The sequence below is a fragment of the Heterocephalus glaber genome, unplaced genomic scaffold (genome assembly GCF_053883595.1).
Source record: "Heterocephalus glaber isolate CG9 unplaced genomic scaffold, H.glaber_assembly_v1.0 deba00001733, whole genome shotgun sequence".
Lineage (NCBI taxonomy): Eukaryota > Metazoa > Chordata > Mammalia > Rodentia > Bathyergidae > Heterocephalus > Heterocephalus glaber.
The window spans coordinates 3,152,015-3,176,856 of NW_028258444.1; the positions used below are offsets into that span (position 1 = coordinate 3,152,015).

The 24,842-nt window shown below is 43.3% G+C and overlaps 1 protein-coding gene across 2 annotated transcripts in view; it reads right to left on the minus strand.

The window, feature by feature from the left end:
- Window positions 1-24,842, minus strand: part of Tmtc1 (transmembrane O-mannosyltransferase targeting cadherins 1) — a 258,438-nt gene that overhangs the window by 39,166 nt on the left and 194,430 nt on the right. For both annotated transcript variants that reach the window (XM_087199944.1, XM_087199945.1), the window contains one exon: window positions 15,210-15,353. In XM_087199944.1, the coding sequence (XP_087056070.1) occupies window positions 15,210-15,353 (144 nt within the window). The remainder of the gene's footprint in view (window positions 1-15,209; window positions 15,354-24,842) is intronic.

The window sequence follows — 24,842 nt, forward strand, 5'->3', positions numbered from 1 at the left end:
TATCCGTATATAAAAAATTAACCTCAACTCTTTTTTCCATACATGAAAATAACTTGATAGGATCTATGAGCCTAAATAAGAAAGCCTAAAATTACGAAACTTTAAGAAGAAATTATAAGGGAAAATGTTTATGAATTCAGGGTAGGCAAGAACTACCTAGGATACAAAACACATGATTTATAACAGAAAAAAAATTGATAAATGAGATTCCATCAATATTTAGAACTTTAAATGACATCATTAAAATGAAAAGTAGTCCTTAAACAGACCATATTTACAATGCATATAACCTATGACCAGAATATGTAAAGAATTCTTAGAGCTCATTAATAGACAACCCAATTAAAATGTAGACATAAGAAGACGATAAATAGCCAGTATAGCACAAGGAATGGTGTGCAACTCTAGAATCAGAAAAATACTAAGCAGTACAATAATAAGATTGAATTATACACTCATTAGGGAGATGAAGTCAAAAGTTTTAAAAGCCTTGTCATGACTTTTTCTTTTTGTTGGATTCTCCCCCTTTGCCTTTAATTTGTCACTCCCAATGGATTCATTCTGCTGGGTTTTCTGGGCTTGTGATCCTCATTGTCTTTTCCTAGGGTATTGTCTAAAATTTTTTGGAGTGCCGGTTTGGTATTCATGAAGTTCCTGAGGTGCTCTTTATCATCAAAGAATCTTATTTCTCCATCAATTTTGAAAGATAGTTTTGCAGGGTACATCAATCTGGGTTGGAGGCTGTTTTCCTTTAGGGCTTGAAATACATCACTCTTCTTGCCTTGAGGGTTTGCATTGAGAAGTCCGCTGTGATTCTGATGGGCTTTCCTTTGTATGTGATTTGTTTCTTTTCTCTGACTGCTTGGAGAATTTTGTTCTTCTGCTGGATTTCTGGAATCCTAACTATTATATGCCTATGTGTAGATTTTTTTTGATTAAGGCTAGCTGGAGTCCTAGATGCCTCACTTATCTGTATGTCAAGTTCTTTTCTCCTTCTTGGGAAGTTTTCTGCCATCACTTCTTTGAAGAGTGTTTTTATGTCATCTGCACTCTCTCCTGTTTCTTCATTGACTCCAATCAGTCTTATGTTATTCTTCTTTGCATCGTCTAGCAGCTGCTGGATTGATTTCTCGTGTTCCCTTACAATTTTAAAGCAAATTTTCTTTTCCTCCTCACTAATTGCAATCTTATCTTCTATATGTGAAATTCTATCCTCACATTAGTTCATTCTGCTGTGCAGACTTTCGATGGAGTTTTTAATCTCTTGGCAATCTGTTTGTAATCTGTTTTATGGATTCCATTTGTTTCCTATGTTGGGGTTCCATCATGTTCCTCAGATTCTCTATTTTTTTATCTGTGTCCTATCTAGACTTATTAATCATGTCTTGCACCATGAGCACAATCTTTGCTGTTATCTGAGTAATTATTTCTGATTTCATTTTTCCCAGATCCTCTTTTGTTGCCAGTTCAGAGAGTCCAGGTGGTTGAGTATCAGAGTGTTCCATCTTGTTTCCCTTTGGGGTTGCTGGAGGTGATCTGGGAGTCTGTTTTTGAGGCTTGTTTATGTGTTTTCTCATTTCCGGGGGGGGGGGTGCTTCTGGTGCCCACGCGGCTCACCTTCCCTGACCTAGGAGCTTGGGATGGAGGCGGGGGAGCTTCCTTCCAGGTTCTGGGACCGGCTGAGCTTCTCTGCACCCCATTAATATGTTTTAAAAATGAAAATGTATTTTTAAAAACACTAGTAATATGACCGTTGATTTGATGGTTAGCAGAACTCTTCCTCCTAGGAGTTCATGAATCTTTACTAATACTAATTTGGAAATCCTACAATCCAAAGGACAATACAGACTTAGGGATTAGGCTGGAAATTAAGTCCTACAGGACATATTTTAGTTGGATGTTCTTCAAAATCGGCAGAGGGAAATCACATAGCAATATGATAGTAATGATTTATGGTACTCATCTGTCAGTCACATTAGTTAAAAAGCAAACCTAGGCCTATTCTATGTGAACTCAGTGAGATTAATTACCACAACACCGTAGTATAAATATAAATACCTGAGGTTGTCCATTAACCTCAGGGATACAATGGAAAAGTTAACCTCACAGCTACTTGCAGGGAACTCAGATTCCTTGTGAAAAATGATACCTCTAAAAATCCTTCAAGGGACTGACTGAGGAAGCATACTATGTGTTCAGTCTGGTCACCGAGTTTTGTAAGATGCCAGGACTCAGGCAGAGGGCATTTCCTGAGGCCCTGTCGCCTGGGCGGTGCTGGTGTGGTTTGGGAGCCTTGATGCTTGCCGGGCACCAGGGCTGCCAGGCCTCCTGTACTGCTCAGACAGTGGTTTTCAAACAAAAACCCAAACAATCTGTAAGTGATTATTTGTGGATTCTGAAAGGCAGAGGGGTAGAAAGGGTTTATTTTTTAACAGTCTCTTGTGCAGCATTTGTCAGGAGTTGAATAGGTGTGGTTTGACACAGTAACTTATGGCAGACAAATTTATCTAGATGGAACCTCCTTGGTTTATTTAGCAATATGTTTACCATATGAGGCCCAAACTTCATTTCAAACCCTGTCTGATTTTAGTAGCATCCCTTTTCAGATCCACATTGTGGCATATGTGCCTCTGATAATTGTCCAACAGTTTAAAACTGGGAAAGAGTCCTACAATTCCACTGGACTACTATAGTCCAGAGTTCATCTTATTTTGTTTTGCTTATTAACATCTCACTTCACACATTTGCTTTTAGTTGCTTTTCCTTTTACTACATATAGACAATTGAAATTTTTCCAGAGCTTCACTTTCAACATATTCCCTTCCATAAAAATCTTTACTAATGCTCAACTGTCTACAAACAGACTCTTAGCCTCTAGTTTACAATATGGTTCTCACCAACACTGCAGACACACAGAGGGACCCATGGTTCCAGCCAGACTGAGTGGCCCTGCGAGCTGCTTTTGCCGAACCTAAGAGATTAGCTGTTCCATTGAGTCTCTCTCTCTGTTGGACCTTAAAATCACCTGGGACTGTTGCTTTTTTTCTTTCTTTCTTTCTGGTATTGGGAACTGAACCCAGGGCCTTTTCATTGAGCTACATCCCTAGCCCATTTCTCATTTTTAAATTTTAAGATAAGTTTTAAGATAAGTTGGATCTCTTAACAGGAAGTTCTTTATGGAATGACCATCCAGATTTGAGAATCATGGCTGAATCCAACCTCCTTGATTCACAGTAGTGGAAACAGATTTACCCTGGACCCAAGCAAGAGGAAGACTCACCCCAGGGCTGTGGCTCTTGCCGGACATTCTTACCATGGCACCTCACACTCAATTTCTGGTCCCCTAGCAAAGCCTTTTCCAACTTACCCATCAAAGCACAATCTTCTCATCAGAACTCCTAAGTATATAACATGATTACAAAAAAAATTTACACTGTATATGTGGGTTGGAGTATGTGAGTCTGTATTTACATCCATATAGGTCAAGTGTCCCTAAATCTGAAAGTCCAAAATGCTCCAAAATCTTAACCTTTTCAAATATTTCACAACGAGTTTTAGATTTTGGAGCAGTTAGAATTTTGGATTTTTGAGTAAGAGATGTTCAATCAGTAAAATCTATGTAAATATTTTTAAATCTGAAAAACTTATAAATCTGAAACACTTCTGGTCTTATGCACTCTGAACATGGGATACTCAATGAGTATCTATGTCAATTTTATATCCATGTCTATCTATGTCTACTGTGTGTGTGTCTTCATTTAAAAACAGGATGATAGGGAACTGCTTTCCAAAAGGCCTATCAGCTCCCCTCTCCACATTTCAATGAACTGGGCTCTCTTCTCCTCCCAGGCCCTGATCAACATGCGAAGCGGACCCCCACCCCGCCTCCTGTGGGTGCTGGTCTACCCACTAGCGCATACAACTGTAAGGTACACTACAGTTTTTCCTGGACTCTCTGCCAAGCAACATGCTAAGCGATATCTATGCACAATTTATTTTAATGCTCATTATGCATTATGAGTTAGGCATAATTATTCTAAGATTTATACAATAATGCTAATAAATACTATCCCAACCAAAATTAAAAACTGAGATTTAGAGATCTTAGGTGGTTTACTCCATCACATAGCTACTCTAACAACAGGACACTAAGTGAGAACTTCGAATCCATCCATACGCTGACGACCACACTTGCATGGCTGTGTTTACTCTGTGAGGCCTTCCTCCAGTGTTCTGTGACCACCACTAGGTCAGAGTCCCTTCACGGGCAGCATCTTATCCATCTTACCTTTAAAATCCTAGTGACTAATACAGTGATCTGCATGCAGTAGAAATTCAATGACTACACTTAATTAAAATTAATTTAAAATTCCGAAAAAGCATGGTTTTATTATTTTCTTTATTTCTAGATCTCTGTAAACTTCCTTAAGTGAGTTTCTTGATATTCTAACAAAATCTGACAAGGAAGGATAATATAAGTACCCATTTCATGTATTCGTCTCTATAGCTCTTTCATTATTACAGAAGTGATCTTTTTTTTTTGGTACCGGGGATTGAACTCAGGTCCTTGCACTTGCAAGGCAGGTGACAGAACCACTGCGCTTAAATCCCCGGCCCTTACAGAAGTGATCTTAAGGAAGAAAAAAACAGCCCACACCTAACGTGGAATCACAAGGACAACATTCAATTTCAGTGGACCCTCGAATTACGACCGGCCTGACACATGAACAACTTGGGACCAAAATTTTAGTTTTAATTTACAACCAAAATCTTGAGTTATGACTCGAACACTGGCCACTTATGCTTCCAGATGGTCTCAGATACAGATTTAACCCTTAAAGAGTTCTGGAAGGAGATTACAACATCCTTTCCTGTGTTGGGTTGAGAAATTCTGGGCCAATGTCTCCCTAAGGACACTGAGATCTGCCTGTGTACAGGAGAGAGACTTTGAAGGCTGCGTAAAGGATCCTGAGCCTTCAATTGACCAACCTGAGTTACATGCAGCCCCTGGGGACAAACTGAGTTTGTAAGTCAAGAGTCCACTTTACTGATTCTTGGCAGGCACTGTGGAGTAGTGAAAAGTACAAACTTAAAAACCAGGACAGGGCTGAGCATCCTGTGGCTCAGGCACATGCTACTATATATATTTTGGGGAGTACTATATATATTTTACTTTTATCAGTTCATTTAATGCTTCTAAAATCACCCATAGAATACTATACTCTCCCTTCTTAATTTTTAAAATAAAGGAGAATATGGAGTTTTTGAAATTTTCTCAAGTAATATGACTTTACTTTTCAAACTATACACAAAAAATTTAAATTAGACGTCTGAGTGATTTTTCTTTGTGTGTGTTACCATGACAGATCTTCAATTTAACAACTTGCATTAGCAGCATTGTATTAAAGGTAAAATAACACCAGTAACAATCCAATCCCAAATCCCTGGGTGCCTCACTCTACAGGATGCCTGGCAGTGAAGGCCCAGGCAGAGGGACTTGGCTTCTAGAAGGCCACTCGAGGAGAGGACCCACACTCTGAGGTGTGACTGCTAACGAGGGAGAATTAGGCTACAAAACCCAGGAGGATTCTGAACTGCTTCTTTAATTAAACCGGACAATTTATAAGCAAGAAAGTTGAAGCAATGACTTCTGTGTTAAAAGGGGCAGGCAGGACAAGAAAGGCAGAAAATTTTAAACAGACAGTATGAAATCTCTTAATCGAAACTCCCTACACACTTGAATTAAATGACTCACCCTGGGGTCAGCGTTAGAAGGAATTAAAACTTCCTAATGTGTTCATTTTGGCTCTGTGGTAAGTAATTTAGGGAATCCAGGAGCCCATTGTCCATGCCAACCCTGTCTATGTGGGATTCCCTGGGAGCTATTTTGACCCAGGTGCCAGGTGGAACAGAAGAGGAAAAATATTACAATAACATTTTTCTCTGAACTAATCAAGTAGTGACACAGGTTACTAAGATCACAGTCAGTTTCTCTGAATTATACAGAAAAGGCCGGAGTTAACTGCTGAGCAAACAGATAAAATCCAGCCTCACTGCACAGCCAGAGACCAAGTGTGCAGTCATGGAAAGAAATGGCCTGAAGCCCTCTGGAAACTCGGATGACTCTCAGTACTCTACCAGCTTCTTTCTGTAACAGGACTTGGCGGGCATTGATGGAACTGCAGACAGGAGAGAAGGCAGAAGGTAGAGGGCCGCTCCACACTGGGTGGTATTACTGTTCCTCAGCACCCTGTTTCTCTGTCTGCCAAGTACAGCCATTGCATGAGGAACTACAATCCTCCATCACCTAAATATCTTGTCTTTACTTCTCCCTCAGGGCAATCTATGAAATTTTAGTGCTTAAAACCCCCTAGGTATTTTGTAAAATGCAGTATTCCAGGACTTTGAAGCTTCAGAAGGTCCTGAGTAGAGCTCAGGAATAAATTATTCTTTTTCTTTTTTCCAGTACTGAGGATTGAACCTGGGGCCCTATGCACACTAGGCAAGTGGTCTCCCACTGAGCAACATCCTCAACTCTTTTTAAATTTTGAGACAGTTTCCCTACATTGCCCAGGTTGGCCTGGAACTCAGTATCCTCTTGCCTCAGCTACCCAAGTAGCTGGGAGTACAGGTGTGCTCCCTTCACCTGGCAGAATCATTATTCCTAGTGAGCCCCTCAGATGATGCTGCCACGGGTGGTCTTTATACTGCAAGAGACTCGGCTCTGATTTGTATCTGTATCTGCTTGATCAACAGGAGGCTAAATGTAATAGGATCATAAAAGCTAGACAAGAAGAAAGAAGCTTCCCTGCAACAGCTTGGGCCACAGAGAAAGCTCACCTGCAGGGTGATCTGCCTTACTACAGGAGCATGTGCATACCAGGAGAATGTGGCAGCAGGCTGGGGGCGGGTGGGGTGGGCTGGAGGCACTGCAGCTGGCAGAGGCAGCTGTGACTCTACTCTCAGGCACTATGCTGTGTGTCGTCCTCAGTGAAGCCTGTCACACCCAGGTGAGCACTGTCATGGTAACAGAAACCTCGTCCCGGGGTCAGGGGGAGCAGCAAAATTCTCTTAAAATTTTCTCCCAGGAACTTCCAAAAAGCTAAAATTCCTGAGAATGGGTTACTGGGACCAGTCACAACCACCACCGATTTCATAAGAGAAAGATGAAGTAGAAATGTCACCTTGTTCAAAATGTGCCAGCATCACTCGGAAATGCTTGCAGTTCCACAGGGAGCCCCCTTCCCATGTTGGAAGTGGGACTGTTTCTCTTGTGCGTTAGGTAAAAACACTGCATCCTCTCACTCTCCTGGCTCTATTTCAATGAAAGATATTTAGCAGAAGCAAATTAAGCCTCACCACATTTTTATTCAGTAATTAAGGACCTGTGAAGTTTGTCAATTTAGAAAACTTCCTGGATTCCTGTCTAAAATCTCACAACACATTAATTTAAAGTGAAAGCAGATGCTTGCTTTAAAAAATTACTTACATTTGGGGAGAAGTTGGGAAATGCCAGTAACAGTAATAAATGGATTTGATGATCTACTTGGCAGCTATAAAATTTCCCATTAACCACAGTGTGAACTCAGAGAGTTCAGCAGCCCTCATGACTATTCCTTTGTTGGGTGTTTTGTTGTTGTGTCATGTTGTTACTGGATCCAAAAATGATGTCTCTCACAAATGCAAAAGAATGTGTGGTGTTTTCTTTTTTCTTTTTTTGGCAGACAGCCTTTACTAGCCCTTCTGAAGAACTGAATTGTGAAAGTCAAGTTGTAAACAGCTGACTGAGATGATCTTTTAAAGCACACATTTCCTACAGCTCTACTATTGCTCCTGTGCAGAAAAAGAAGAGAGCTGGATATATGCTGTGTAGTGCTGTGTTCAAGTTTACTGAGCACATCCCATCCTGGGTAATGCAACAGACACAGAGCACCTTATTTCCTGAGGTTCACCCTGATTTCTCTGCTTAGCGTCTTACAGAAGTCAGTTACAACAGTTTAGAGGATATGTTCATACTATGTGCTAGTAAAGAATAAAAAAGATCATGGGCCAGGGATTTAGCTCAGCGGTTTCGCCGCCTGCTGCGCAAGTGCAAGGACCCAAGTTCAATCGCCGGTACCCCCCCCCCAAAAGAATAAAAAAGATCCTTTTTTCAATTCAAAATCATACTCCTGATAGCTAAAATTTAGAGAGTAGATCACGCACTCTCTCCTACAGCCTTCCCCGGCTGCAGACAGAGGAGCGGACAGACGGAGAGTGCTGGTCTGTCCAGGCTTGGGGCAGGCCCGGAAACGTGTCCTGAGTCTTCTCCCTCTCTTCTCTGAACAGCTCTGGTGTCTTCATTGTCTGCTCTGCACCCAGCAGAAGGACCCTGTGCCATGGCAGCTTTGCCCCTGCATCTGCAGAGCCAGTTCTGTGTCACAGGGGCATGGAGGTGGCAGGCAGAGCTAATCCCAAGGTAGTATGATTTCAGAGCTCAAAATCAGCCCCAAAACAGTGTCACTTCAAAGTACAAAACCAGTCCTAAGCCAGCATCATTTTAAAGCTTGTACACAGATATGCCAAACCCTTTTGGGACCTGAGGAAAGCATAATACATTGCTCCCACACCCAGAACTGGACGAGCAGTCAGTGGGGACAGCTGAGTTTAGCCTGGGCTCACGTGGCCCACAGACAAGGGCCTGAGAGGATCCCTGGTGCTAGACTCAGGCCGGCTGCTGCCTACACAGAGCCAATGGCTTGGGTGCAGTGCTCTACCTCTAGGAGCTTCCCTAACTGGATGTGTGAGAGGTGCACATGAGTCCTTATCGTCCAGGTCCCTGTTACGATGGACTCAATGAACCCATGCGGTGATCTCCACCCAGCATCTACCACAGAGGAGGACACAAGGAATGTGAGCTCCACCTACCCCTCCCCACCCCACTCCGAAGCCAGAGTTCTCACTGCCTGAGGTCAGAAAAGGCGGGATGTGGCCACAGCACAAGTCCTGCCTCTGACAACAAATGTTCGGGTTCTCCCCTGGTGGCCTTCTACTCACAAGTTCCTTGAGGATGGTAGAGCTCTGTGGTCACAGAAAGCAAGGGATCCCTGCTCCTGGAGGGCTCTGTGGGATCTATGGGTCCTATCCCTGGTTTGAAGGAGAAGGAATCTGAGTCTTGGAGAAGTTGAGTACTGCCTAAATCTGACCAACGGCATGAACGGACTGTCCCATTACTGACTATATACCAAGAAGCTGAGCCTCCAACTGGAAGTAAGAAATTATGTCCTTGGTTTATAAATAATTAATAATAGTTCAACATTATTCATCTTTATTGGGAGCTTGGTCCTATGTTAAGTGTTTACACATACTATAGTGCTTAGTACTCATGAAGGATGCAGTTACTCCACTAGGTACACAAAAAACTGGAGGTACTACAAGAAAAGGCTGCTCTCCAAAGCTCACATACTCATACACAGCAGAGCAGAGACTCAAGCTCACTGCATTCTACCAGCTGCTATCCCAAGGAGAGGACACCGGGCAGTGCGGTGGCAGCATGGATGACAGGAAGTACTGGCCGAGAAGTGCCACCACACAGCTGACTGGCACACAGCTCTGTCCCAGCCAGTTTCTGTCTGATAGGAGTGACAGTATCTGTCCTCTGGCTGTCCCTACACATGGCGAGGTGTACTGCCAGCTGCCACTGAAGTTCAGGTGCCACTGTCCCTCCTACTTGGAGGAGGGAGGTAGCCCGCATGACAAAGGCACAGAGCCCAGCTACAATGCTTCAGGTCTAAACTGTCCCCAGTGTCTCATGGGTTTGGAAGGTGACTGGGCTGTGAATGCACGGATGAGTTCAGAGCTGAATGTGCTGTTAGACAGTGGGGCCTGGCAGAAAAGGTGGTCATTAAGGGCATGATGACTCACGAGGGTGTATTCTCTTCTCCTCTCTCTCTCTCTCTCTCTCTCTCTCTCTCTCTCTCTCTCTCGGAGACAGCCAACCATGGACCAAACACACTGAAACCATGAGTCAGAATACACTTTTCCTCTTTGAAGCTGTAGGCATTGGGCATTGTGTCTTAGCTATGGGAAAGTGACCAATACACCTATCATGCTGCCCAGAAGACAAGTGGCATGGCAGAGGAGCTCGAGGCTGGGGAATGGGCCGTTTGTGGAAGAAAGGAATAGGGGTAAGGCTGGCACAACTGGTAAGGAGCCACACCAAGAGAGGGCAGAGCCCTAAAGGCCTGCTCCACTTCACCACAGGCTTTCTGGGACAGGCCTTGCAAGCCGCGGGCAGACGCTGGCCCAGGAGATGCAGGGAACACACGCTCCTCCTCTGTCCTTCATCTCCTCCTGGTCTACACCAAGCATTTTAGACTCAAAGCCTTTGGATCATCTCCAGCAACATTTATCCCAAGACTAGATTCCGTGCCAGGGCAAAGCAGATCTCCTGGTGGGTTCTGACAAAAGGCTGAGGTGCTTGGTATCCCGAAGTAAGATGCCACATGCAAAAAGGAAACTAACAGTGAGGGTCCTAAGCAGTCTTCTGCTCTAATTTCATTGTTCCTTCTTTGATCTGTACCCAGTGTTACCTCTAGCTATTACACAGCACAGGAGCTCAAGGGATCAGACTACAAATGAATCCAGGAAGATAAGGACAGGGAAGGGACGGAAAATGTTTTTCAGGACAAACTCCTGTTCTTGACAAAGCAGGCTGGCTCATTTGCTTTTCCTCTGAGAGACATATTTATGCAGGGGAAGAAAATGATACATTCCAACTCCTTCATGAGACTATAAACAAAATGAGGGGCTCTCTGTGCCTGGCTCTCAGCCATGGTGCTTCCTGTGCAGAGCTGTCTTCTGGCTGCAGCAGGGTTTTCTGCATCCCTTACAGCAAAGGGAAGGTAGAGGAAAGGCCACGATCTTTGTAAACTATGCTATGGATTTAAAACTACCCAAACTCAATCCATTAGCAATCATGGCATGGATAAGATCAGCTGTGAGGAAGAGACACCCACAAAAATACCCTAAAAATTACAATCTGTTTATATACACATGACTCCCGAGTCCTGAGAAAGCAGGCAGCTCCTTATCACTTCCTAAATTATTCAGTTTTGACAGAGACTGACCAGAAGATGCTAAGAGGTGAATGATACCACATTTTAAATAAACTATAAGAGTTTTAGCTTTGAAACTCTGGGAATAGCCTTAGTAAATGTAGTTTGGCAGGTTAGCGTTTCTTGTATCTGGACACAGGATCAGTCTGGCTTGTGTCTGGGCCTACAAAGGAATGGTAGAAGACTAGAAACTGAGGAAAACAGTGGCAGGATTATGGCAAGCACTGACATTTGGATTGTATGTGTGCATGCAATGGTCATGCAGTGACCTTCTCTGAGGTGCTCCTAAATCCACAGGTCGGATGGAAAGAGCAGATACGGGACATAGAGGAGCTCAACAAAACACAACACAAGCAATGAAATGAAGACTTCAGAAGCCAGAAGTGGACGGAGTGCCATGCTCACTCCAGAGGAATCAAGGTGGTAATCAGAGGGCCCCAGCACAGGGCTGTCTGTTGTGCAGGGAAGGCCAAATGTCTCGTGCAAGCCACTGTCTTCGTGGCCTGCTGAGTTAGGAGGACCTGAGGGAGTGGCCACACTGGGAAAGACTCACCAGGACAGCACCGGACCTAGACAGAGGCTTATATTTCCGCAAAGTCAAGGTTATCAATAAATGTCTGTGTTGTCCAAAATAGCAACCACGAGCCACACGGGGCTGCTGATCATTGGAAAGATGGCGTGTCTGAGATTGGCTGTTTAAGGGAAGCACAAACTAGACTTCAAAGATGCAGTGTAAAAAGAATCCATGCTGTCTCATCAACATTTTAAATTGTTAATTTAAAACTTATTTTAAATATTAACTAGATATTAAAGTAATAATTTATAATATTGGGGTTAAATAAAATGTTATTACAGTTTATGTCTCCTCTTTATGTTTTCAATTCCATGCTCAGTGCTCACTATACCTCTGCTGGACAACGTTGCTTCAGGCTGCCGTTCAGCTCTAAGGCCCAAGAAGAAAGTCGTGTGCGGTTGACTGGGGCTGGGGTAATCAGTGCAGATGGACCTAGGTTCTGCACCTTGTCATCTACTAACTTCCCAGAGCACCCAGCACACTGCTTGTCTTCTCTCAGTCTGCGTGTCCTCATTTATAAAAGGGAATAATAATAGTCCTGCCCTCTCAGAGAGATTAAATTTAAAATACCCTCATCTAGAGATGGCTTGAGTTCTTAGGGTGAGGATTAAGTTGTACATTACATAGAGGAGGTCGACTTTTAAAAGTGAACAATTCTAATAAGCCAAGAGCTAATTCCAAAGAGAAATGGGGCATAGTCTTAAACAAATATCAAAACATCAAATCACACCACATTTAAAATATTCTTTACTTTTCTTGCTTTTTACCCTGGCTACTATAATATTAATATACTGTATTAATATTAATATATGTATTAATATAACAATATATATAAATATATTAAGCAGATGCAAAGCTCATAGTTATCTAAACGTAGATTAGCTCTGCTGTTCTCTGGGTCACTTCTCTCTGTCACTCAGCAATGCAACCTCACCATAACCACCTTTATTGTCCCCTGCAGAGACACAGTTATACTAGTGTTCTCCCAAAGTACAATCACATAGCTGGGCATGGTGGCACATGCCTATAATCCCAGCATTCTGAGAGGGTAAGGCAAGAGGTTCATAAATTCAAGCCCAGCCTGGACAACTGAACAATGTAGCAAGACACTGTCTCAGCGTTAAAAAATAGAAAAGGATTGGGGATGTAGCTTAGTGCAAAAGCCCCAGGTTCAATTTCTAGTACCCCTCCAACCAAATCACATGCGATCAGATAGTTTAATATGAGGTAGTTGCTGGATTTGGGCAGCATGGTAATGGAAAAGGAACAGGATGAGGTGTGCAGGGCCAGACATTCAGCCCTGGGGTGGCCACAGCCTAAGCCAAGGTCACACAAGCTCCCTAAAGGAGCCTTGGGAGATGGGTTTTGCATGTATATATACTACCTGGCTGCAGACTGGAAGGTGTCACACAAGTATTAACAATCAATATCACTTTAATCTCTTGGACTTTAAGATTGACCCACACTAGGATAAATGCTATTTTGCTCTGTAGTATAATGTGAATGGGCAAAAGGTAACAAAGGTGCCTTTTACACGTCATTTATTAGGACCTCAGTTTCCTCCTCTTCCTTATGCACTGTGAAGAGTATCACCAAAATAAAGGGTCTCAGAAAACTTGCTCAAGTCTTATCAAGATAAAATTGGAAAGAATCTCAGCCATCATTTCCAAGCAGAACACATTCTGTACAGCACATTCTGTACAACACAATGACTGTAAGTATGGGCCAGCATTTCTAATGAGAAAAGTCATTTCACAGTGAAGATCTTCTATTTGGTTTCTTTGGAAAAAAAAATACTCATCAATACGATTTTTGAAACCAGTAGTAGAGAATCCAGGTACTTAAAAAGACATTGAGAGGATTTTACCTAGCCATTATAATATTTGTGCCATTAGTAGAACATACAGATACAACAGTGACTTTAAAATACAAGTCCCTAGACTTTCACATAAAGAAACAGTGCTTGTGAAAGTATTAGGGTAAACAAAGGCATCATATCCACCCGGGTCTAGCCATCTATGGTGACTGGAACTCACTTCCTCACACCTCTATCTGCTACTAATTTTAGCGGGAGCACTGGAGGAGTACTAAAATGTCTTTTTCTGCCACAGGTGAGCAGTCTTCATTCTGTTAGTTTTCACCATTCTCAAGTTTTCATCAGGTTTTGACAGTGTTGACTAATTGGAAAAAATAAGTTTGTTCAGCTGTTTATACTTTATTTCTTTTACTTTATCAAATAGTGTTCTCTTGGCTATGTATTTCAGCATATGGATAAAGCCGCTCTTAAACATAAGACTTCCAACCTAAGATGGTACCTCTCAGCTCGTAGGATACAGATTATTCTGTGACTGACTCAACCAAATGCTTCTGCTGAAATTAGATTAAGTAAAAATATGCACTAACATTCAAACTAGTAAGAAGGATCAATATTTATATGAATATGTAAAAGTCAAGGAGCAAAGAAGAAGGAAAAGAAGATACACCTCACTGAGTTATGGACACTGTGAGGACAGCCCTGTGAAGCAGAGGATAAAAGCACAAAGTAAACCATCAGCCTTGTATGTGCCAGGGAGGCAGCCAAGCATGCTCTCTGTAAGTTTGGAAATCGAAAACAATTCAGTGAGGGTGTGTATTGTCAGCATTCTGACAGGACAGATAAATACATCATTACTGTCTGATTCAAGTCATGTTCATCTTTTAAAATTTCCATTTTTTGATATTTTTAATTGTTTTGTAAGTTTTGAAGCTAAGTTCTACAGCTACCACCATTGTTCTATTATTGCCAGGACCATCAGCAACATGCCTAGAGGTTACATTAATCCCAAAACACAAGATGAAAACCCTTTACTTTAGTCTTGGGTAACTAACCACATTGCCAACCTCTATCAGTGCAGTGAGTGGAAAGCGAATAGAGATTGTGCCTGAGAGCTAAGAGTCCATGACTAAGAGTGAAAGTCACCACTATTCATTCCCAGCAATCATCCCAGGTGACAGTGTGGTTATGCCATTTGGGTACATCTTTAGGGAACACCGCTTTTCCCAAAGTGTATTATGAAAAATGCCAGAGAGTAGGTAGGTAGATAGATAGAAAAAAGAAAGAAAGAGAGGGACAGGGAGGGAGGGAGGGAGGGAGAAAGGAAGGAGATGAAGACAGACTTTGGGAAACACTGTCTCAGTTTCCTTCTTAAAGATTCACAAGGTGTATCAGCATATTAAAGCTTCTTGCAATTCAGGGATTATCTCTGCTTAACTCAGCACATCTGATCTAAGTTTATTTGATCATGTGAGCCTTCCCCATTACTACCCTCTACAATCTATGAACATCCCCCAGAACTAGTATTTCCAGAAAGACACTCTGGGAAACACTTTTTGACTAAAAGGGAAGAGAATGAATTGAGATGAATAACACCTTCTCCCGAAGTTTGGAAACCCTTTGGCTCTAGGTAGAGACCAGCAGGACAACAGAATGAGTGTTGGGAAAGGAAGGCTTAGAACTCAGAAGTGAAAGGCTGCCTGCTCACAGCTAATGCTCCACTTACTTCAGGAGGTTCCCGAGGTTGAAGAGCGCACGGCTGTGCTTTGGATAGAGCTGCAGGGCCCGCTGGTAGTAGCGCTTTGCCTCGGCCGTGTCTCTCATCAGCGTTCCCAGGTTATTCAGGGCACTCGCGTGGCGTGGGTACAACCTGTGGGATTGGAAGTGGTGAACCACGGTAGTCCACAGCCAAATACAATGCTGAATTCCCCTCTCAGAACGGTCTCTGTCACATCTCAATGGTCAGCTGTTTCTATAGCTCAAGGAGAATCAATAGGAGCACATACTTGAGATGTAGACGTATAAATAACTCCCAAATAGAGCAAACATAAATAATAGTAAATCTACCAGGATTAAATTAATTTTTGTCCTTCAGGGCCTACAAATACTCTCAACTTCTGTGATAAATTCTTCTTTGCCTCAGTGGTGAGTTCCTTAGCAGAGGGGCGACAAAGACATTTTCCAATTACACAGCAGCGGCCACAGCTGAGACAGGATGATGTGTAACATCTCTCCACCAAAATAAAGTATCCCCAAAGTGGCTCTCCATCTTCCCTTTCTTGATTATTTCTTTTCTTTTTTCCCTTCATTTCTTTTTCATTTCCCTTCATCTACTACAATTTGGTTCCATCTGGCTGGATACAGTTTTTGAAATAAAAATTTGAAAACTTAACATACTTAAAAATAAAAAAATTAAATAATGCACAATGAAGTTAAAACTAGCATTTCTAATGGTCTAAAAGCAAGTATAAATGAATGTGGGATATATATCAGTAAGCAAATTTATGCTGATTAAGAAGGAAAGGGATCCATTCACTTCCTCACTTCAAAAGTGAACAGAACCTAAATCGGCATGGCTTGGTTGTTCCTGACACACTTGGAGAAGATATGTTTAGCAGTCCAGCATGGTGGTCCATTTCTGTCACCAGCAGACTGTCCTTGAGTGAGCCTGAGAAGCTGGCTGGCTCTGAATGCAGGCAAGCCAAGATAATACCCACGTAACAAAAATAAAAGCTGGACTTGTCACGCTTCTTGACAATCAAATGCCATGCTGGCCTCCCTGTTCTGACCTTGAAAGAAGGTCATTTTAATTTGGGGACAGAGTGGCTCTTATGCTGAAAGGCCAAAGAAGACAGGCTGCATTGCTTTTTATCTCTGCTCACCCACAGCTTCCTGTTTCTGTGACCCTGCCCCGCTCCCTCAAGGAGCAGAAGGAACTTCTCTGACAGAATGCTAGGAAGATGGTTTGGAAGGCTTCTCTGGACTAACAAGGGACAGAATCATTTCAGATTCGTCCTCTCACAGCCAGAAAGCCCCGTTCTATCCGCGGTGGCTTCGGAAGCTGTTAGGAGAAGGGTATTTACATGAAATCAGGCAAAAAAAAGCACGTGGAGCAGCCTGTGTGCTGTGTTCACCCCTCTCTGGGCAACTTGAGCATTGCTCATGGGAGCCCCTGAACAACCAGCTTCAGAGTTTCTGGGGACCAATGCTGGGCCACCCATCAGAGATGGAACCAGAGAAGACCAGGGCTACCATGAAGGGGGAAGGATGCTATTGTTCCTGCCCATCATGCCATGCTCAGAGGAAGGTTCTGGGAACCCTGGGATCTGTGGAAATCAGAGCAGAGTGAAACATATCCAGGACTCAAATTCTTCCAGAGAAGCTCTTTTCTAATGGTGAGCATAGGTGTCTGACTGGGAGTGGAATGTTCATGCTTCTCAGCAGCTCTAGGACCAGCGGTGATAGGAAACATGTCCAGGACCGGTGCTTTCCTTTATCTCAGAAGGACTTTTTCTCTTTTCCACATTACCTAGGCTCTAGAGTCCACAAAATAACCATGGAAGGTGCAATGCAAAGCATGGAGGACAGGCTGACTGTACAGGAGCCCCTACAGGTGGCACCTACACCCCGAAAGAAGGTGCTGCCTGCTCTGCGAGTGTCCGGTCCTCACCAGCTGCTGGTCAGCCCAGCTCCACAGGCTCTGTGCTCACTCAGGACTCTGCTGTATTTAAATGAGCACTCATGGACTTCAGAGCTCACTGACTACAGAAACGACTTCCTGGTCAGAAACAATGTGAGTCCACGAACACTCAGCATCAAGAACAAAGTGGGGAGGCGCGAATGGCAGCATTGTGAGAGAAGAGGCCTTGGCAGGGCATGTGCAGTGAGGGTGGCCTGCAGCTGCTGGGGAGGCCCAGGAGGATAGGCAAGGCCCGCTGTCAGTGGACAGGCAGACACTCACCAGAGGTCCCCACACATCAGCAAGAGGCTGCAGGTGTGGGCAGAGATACACTGACTCGTCCACCAGCCACAGGCCTGCACCTGGAAAACGCATAGGTGTTGCTTGGTGATGGTAGTGAGGGTCTGGAGCAATGCTCTTATTGGCTTACCTTATCAAAATAGCTGCGGCATTATTTATGAAACTGTGCAGAATTTCATTGAAAGGATTCTTAACAATCAGGTCAGGGAAAATATCTTAAAAATTGATGCACAGGTAAACATTTTCTTAAAACATACTCTTCTACTATGTATTGCAGACCTATATGAGGGCAGAATTTATTTTGTGGTTTTACTTTTTAAATAAACTCAGGTTTGAATTAGCTTGGGTCTAATTCAACTCCAAGATCCCCAGGAGGCAAATTTTCTGTTGGAAAGACGAATAATTTAAGAATGCCTATGTCGTTATGTTGCTACTGTTAGAATAAACAAAGTCTTTCTTGCCTTACTTCTGCAGGTATGGTTTACAAAAGTCTGGTTAGTGATTACTGCCTTCCCCCCAAAAACCTCAAGAGAGTTCCCTGGAAAGAACCAGAGTGGTGATTCTTTTAGGCCTATTTTTTAAAAGACCAGTGTGAATCATCTCTGGATTTTCCTTCTCACAGTCTTAATCTTCATTTGTATTGTTTTTGGAGATTTATTTTATTTCAATGAGTTAAATTTTAAAAATTTATTTTGGAGAAACTGTGTTATTTTGTCAAAATAGTTCTAGGGGATGAGGAAGCTTATCTTTCCCCTCTCTGGAAAAGATTTACACAGATCGGGTTCTGATCTCCGTATCAGCTATTATGAACAGAAGAGAATTTTTTTCAAGTATTGGATAATTTATATTCTTGCTTATCATAACATCTGTTTGAGCATTTAAGGGTCTATGGTTTTGATCCAGTAGCATTTCCCTAAGCAGCATTAATAAAGCAGGTAATTGGGACATTATTCCCTGGCCCCCCAGGCCTAGCCATTTGATCACTAAAGAATGAACCCAAACAATCTAACAGGAACAGGGAGAGAGAGCTGCCTAATGGAAAGAGAATAAAAAGAAAGCAGGCCCCAAAGGACCTGGGATGTGTTAGGGGTACCTTACACTCAGAAGAGCTTTCTCATACATGGTCACATTTAACCCTCAAAATTAATTCCCTAAGTGCAACTACTGTACAACTTTATAGTCAAGTAAAGGGAGGCTCAAAAAACTAATGTTAGATTAATTTTAAAACAACATTTCAGAAACACATGTTCTTAAGTGTAAAGAAGTCAAATGGCTCCTCTAAATCTATTTATTTCCCAAATAATTCAGGAGTTTTTCAAACTTCAGCAAATAAATACATTGCTACAAATCAACATTTCCCCTTTGGAATAATTTCTCCTTTTTATTCCTCTTACCAATTCATTCAAACTATGATCATATAAGAATTAGTTCTCAGTGATAAAACTATATAAATAGTACTCAGGAAGTTTGGCTAGTGAGATTCTTATTCAATGGAAAAACTGTCTCCTGCCATGCAAAATAATTACAGTTCTCTGAAAAGCATAGAATCATGAAAACTATTTGGGATTCATAGCACTCAGTAATATATGCACATGCTCTCTGATCTGTCACTAAGCTTTAAATATCCACAGACGTAAGATGTGTACAACTAAAGTTTGATTTTGTATTATACTTTAGTCATTTAATATAAATTTTGTACAATCTGTTAAAAGCTAAGGATGCTATTCATTTTTCATTTGGGTACTTATAAGGCATTTCATTGTTGAAATAATATTGCCTCATGTGCTACAGTTTGGAATTTCCTTTCAGAACGTACACACCCTGATTTGTGTGATTTCCATTCTATGATTTCCAAATGAATTTGAAGTTAAATATACAAGGTCAGATGTTTACTTGGTATTTCCTATTGAGAAAATAAAGAACCCAGAAGAAAAACATGGGTAGGAAAAAAATTCAACTATAAAAGCTAAATTTCACAGGACTAAAATATACACAAAGCAAACTAAAAACTTCATTTCAGTAGTTGACTGCATATTTTCAATGCTGACAGTCTGGCTTACTTTAAGTGCTGGTTCCTTCATGTGATAAAATCATCACGTCAGTAAATTATTGATAATTTCATTAGTCTTTTCTTTAATTGCTTGAAACTGCCATAAATACCTAGCAAGTGCTATTTTGTTTTCCTTTTCTTTTTCACTGTGTTCCTTCTGATCCATTAAAGACAGACTTGGAGATGAAACTTCAAATGCAATTTAGAGAGACGTGACACATTCTCCAACTAGGGGCCACCAAAATTATCTGACTTTTAGCAAGCAATGACCTACAACAGTGATGCAGAAGGACTCTGCCCAGCCCATTTTTCGACTCTGAGGAGAAAAACCGTGGCTTTCGGATGTCCTCAAGAACTGAGTCATTTAAATGGCTAAATTTTCCTGACTCCTGAGAGTGCCTCTGAGGTTGGGAAATGTACTGGACTGAAATACTTGTCTACTCCTAAATAGAAATGATGAGTGTAATCGCCCTTTCTCAGAGGCCTGGAGTGACCAGGGTGAGCTATTTTGGTGTTTTTTTGTTTTGGTTTTTTTTTTTGGTGGCAAGTTGTTAGGAAACTACCTTGGCAGAGGGAAAAATAACTGGGTTTAGAGTCAGAAGCCATGGGTGACTTTCCAGCTGTGTCTTTTCTGTGGATGCTTTGTCTAGAAAAATAAGGTTGGTAACTATTGACCTCTGTGAGCACACAGCTCCTGTGTGCACAATGAAAAGCAGAGTATGGCCTCCACCGTCACACTGCGACACTGTGCACACCGAACCCTTCAGGGTCCGATGTAGGTGCTCTGGGTGGGCTGGCGTGGGTTGTGATGAGCTCATGCCAGGATGGAATAGCTCGGTCTCTCCCTCAGAGATTTTTCATTGTCCGAAATATCATTCTCTCTTCTGCTCCCAGCAGGGTTTGACTTGCTTCCATCCATCACATAACGTCCATTATTTCTTCATCGCTAGCCCAGTGGATGCTCGCGTCTTCTTGCATCCATGTGCTTCTCCTCGACTGAGGTTTCTCAGGGGTGAAGGTCAAGTGACTCTGCTTTGGGAATGCGGGAATGCTCTCGGTCTAGCACTCACCCCAGAACCTGTCAGTCCGCATCATTTGAGACAGATCATCTTCAAAGGGACCAGGCAATTGTTCCAATACACTCAACACCAAATGGAATTCCAGATGTACGCATTTAAAAAGCTATCTCTAGGTACTGTTATGAGGAGACTCTTGTGTCCCCAGGGATCCTTGTGCTAACCTCCCCTAGCTGAATGCTCGCCAGTTGATGGAATAATTTAAGATGGGGCAAGAGTGGGCAGGAAAAGCACATCCATGTTCCTAGTCAATAGGTGATGCCAGCACAGGCAGTCAGGGATGGAAAGGAGACAGAACACCAACCTCAACTCGGGGCTCATTACTGGCACAGAGTGGGTGGGAGCAAGGGGTGACAAATACCTCTAGTGCACACAGCGGCCCTGTACCAGGAAGAGCTATTCTGGCCGAGAAGCACTGCTTGTCACTGGGGAGCGGTCTCCTGTCCGACTCCATGCCTCCTGCGATAGTGACCTTACGTGTCACATTCACCTGGTTGTTTACTAAGCACCTACAGTGGGCCAAGGCCTCTGCTACAAGCCCAGAACAGGAAAGAGAGCTGTCCCGGCTCCCGGAAAGGCTTTGAGTAAGAGATAAGAAAGCCAACTTGTTCTAGTGGCCAGTACCAAGAGGAAGGGAGAGGGGCCAGAGCTGACAGGAGCACTGGGGACACAGAGGAGCAGGCACCCAGCCACATCCACATGATGAGGATTCACAGGGAGAACAGAGGTAGGTGGTGACAGAGTAGAGCAGGAAGAGGAAGCAAGTGTGCCAAGGAGGGGAGGAAGATGGAGGAGAGGTGCAGGGGCTGGACATCATGCGAGCAGCAGAGTGTGACTGCAGTGAGCAGACGGCCATGCCGGCCAGGGGACAGTATGGGGGCACGGGAGATCTAAGAGCTGGCCAATGTCCAGACACTCTGGGAGCTCTGGGAAGGAAAGGAACACTTCAGAAAGAAGTGAAAAAGACTGAGAAGAGAAGCAGACTTAGGGGACTGGGGAGGGTAGATGACTGCTCTAATAAGGGTTTTACAGACAGAGGAGTCTCAAGGAACAGCAGAAAATCCAAAGAAGCATCACCACAGCATAAACACAAGGTGCTAAAGGAAACCCTGCTGTGAAGAGCAGGAAGTGATCAACAGTCAGGCTCAGCTGAAGCAAGTGACTCTGCCCAGCCAGATACCCCAGGGTTTATCTGCATGGAGGAGGCTAGTGGCCCTGGCAACAGCAGTTTCAGGGAGGGCAGAAGCCGAAGCCACACTGCAGCTGGTTGAGCAGTGAGGCAACATCAGGAAGACTACGCTGGCTTTCCAGGAACCCTGCCATGTGGAGAGGGGAGATGAGGAAGGAGACAGTGTGAAAGGCAGGAGGGGACAGAAACAGAGGCTGCCAAGTACAGCTGTGTAGAGGTGACAGCAACTGCAGAGTATTTCAACAGTAACAGGAAAGTGCCATTGCAGGGGAGGTGCAAAGGATCTTAAAGAATTATTATAAACATGATCTCTGGAAATTTGGAAATGATGGAACCCTGAGAACAAGCAAGAAATCAGCCTTCGTGGGAGAGACATCAGAAGAAGTGCCAGGGTGGGTGTGGGATGAATTCACTGGAAGGCACTGGGTCACAGGCTGGTGGAGGGGCAGGCAGATGCAGGAAGGCTGGCCTAAGGCTGAGGCAGTGTGGTGTGCAGGAGGAGGTGCGCCCTCTCCTTCTGGGCCTCAGTCTTTCTCTGTCAGTCTGCAAAGGACTCAGTGCGGCCCACCCACAGAATACAATCTGCATCACTCAAAGTCCTTCTCTCTCTCTAGCTATCTCACCAGCCCCCAACCCCTTTTCTGAGACATTCTCTTGCTAAATTGCCGAGGCTGGGCTCGATTTACAATCCTCCTGCTTCAGTCTCCTGGACTGCTGGGATTACATGTGTGTACCACCATGTCTGGCCAAAGTCTACTTATTTAAGTAAGAGTTTCATCTGAAAAATACTGTCCCAGAAACTTCTAGAATAATCTGAGTAAATACCTGGATATCATGGCCTGAGCAAGTTGACAAATAAAATTAATCATCACAAGTTCACCCCTTATCCCCGGGGTGCCCAGGAAGAGGAAGACAGGTCTGGAGGTGGACACACATTTGGTAGAAGTAATTTAGGATCTCTACAATTGATAGCTATTTGTTTTTACACTATACCTCAGTTACTATTTAAAGACTTCTTCAGATGCTTTAAAACCACATGTAGCACTGTTTCATCCAAACATATTTATAAAGTGCCACGTGCTTGGCACTGTCTCCAGGCTGGAGGTAAGGATAAAGATTCCTGAGGGAGGAGTCACTTTCCAGTAGAGAGGCGCAGAAGACTCACAAGACTGTAGGGCACTGAGAGGGCAGGAGGTGCTGCTGTAGGCAGGGAAGCTCGGGAGCAGCCACAGAGGCAGGAGTGTTCTGGGAGGAAAGAAGGAACATGACTGGCATGTTCCTGGGCCCGGGGAGATGGACATGAAGAGCAGCACACAGCAGACAGTGATGGCTTAGAGCCACTGACAGGAAACGCATGTCCCAACCACTGTGTGGGGAAGGACGTGGGCTTGGGTTAGGAGAACACTGTGGTCATCCAGTAAGAGGGGATATGCATGCGATGGGGCAGAAATGGTCAGAACCCTGGGGATGTTACTAACATTGCTTTAAGTTATCTTGAAATCCTCCAACTCTATGAGGTAGGTAGCACATTTTAACACAATATCTAAACAGGGCCAGGGATTTAGCTCAGTGGATCCACCGCCTGCAGTACTCTGGTAAAACAGTCAGATTTACTATAATAGGTTGAGAATTTCTATTCCAAAAGTCTGAAATCTGAAATGTTCTGAAATTCAAAACAGTTCTGGTCCCATGCATTTCAGATAATGGATACTTAACCTATACAAGAAATTCTAAACCAAGCTGGCTACTGTCTTGTGCTACCAGATTCTCACTTCTGGTCCAAGCACTTACTTCCCCAGATGCAGCTCGGCGGCTCTGGGCAGTTACGTTCAGCCTCAGGGAGCCTCAGCCCCTAAGGTGACTGCCCTGGGATGGCATGGAGACAGCCTGACACCCAATTTGGGGCTGGGATGCCCCGTGAACATTGCCATGACTGTACCACACCTCACCCTTTCCGTAGGCCACCTGGCTCCCCTGGTAACTGTTTGTCAGTCAGCCTTCTGGTACTGTGATAAAGGCCCTGAGAGAATCAACTTAGAAGGAAGAGAGTTTGTTTTGGCTCACAGTTTCCATCCATAGTTGCTTGCCCCTTGTGGGTTTTGGGCCTATAGGGAGGAGTCCATGGAGGCAGAAGTGCACGGATGAGGAAAGCTGCTCACCTCCTGGCAGCCAGGAAGCAGAAAAGAGCACGAGGAAAGGGCAGGCACAAGGTGCACCCTTCAGGACACATCCCCAGTAAGCTACTTCTTTGGACTGGGCACCTCCTTGTTTCTACCACTTCTCAACAGCGCCACCAGGTGGGGACAAAGCCTTCGACACAGAAGTCTTCAGGGACCTTCCAGGTCCAGCTTATAAAGGTGACCAACCCATCTTAACCAACCAGTAACTGGATCAAGTGAGGACTGCAAACAGTAGATGAAAATGATTCTGTGGGTCTATCATCTATAATCAAAGCTCTTTCAAGACAGCCTAGTAGTTGTGTCACTGGATTTCCAGATGTTCTGAATGTCCTGTAAATTATATTGGTAGAAGGTCTTGACGTAGTAAACTTGCTCTGTGAGCCTGGGCCCTTCTGCTCCCAGGGGTTGTTACATAACTGCTAAATGTCAGTTATGTTTATTAACAAATTTTTTCCAGCGGTGGTGTTCACTACAGTTATATAGCACAATGAAATATCTTGGAAACTCATAAAATATGTGGGGGGAAAAGAACTGTTATTTCTATGAAAAATACTAAAATAGAGGAAACTCTTAAAAATTGTTGTTGAATTAGATGCAAATGATAAAACTATAAAAGACTAGACGGGAAAAAATTTAAAAAATCTGTCTACCCAAATCACTTTGGGAGTACCTTTAAATTTGTATTCTACTTTAAACCATCAAAATTGTTAACCATAGCAATGAATTATGGATGTGGTTTTTGCAGATTCTAATCAGGAGATTCTTACTCAGAGAAGTAGACTCGGTTTGGCATTGGAAGATTTTTTAATGGAATGTACATTTGAAATTTCAGGGTAAAATAAAATACTCAAAGAGTGTGCATGATTTATGATTCTCCACTTTTTA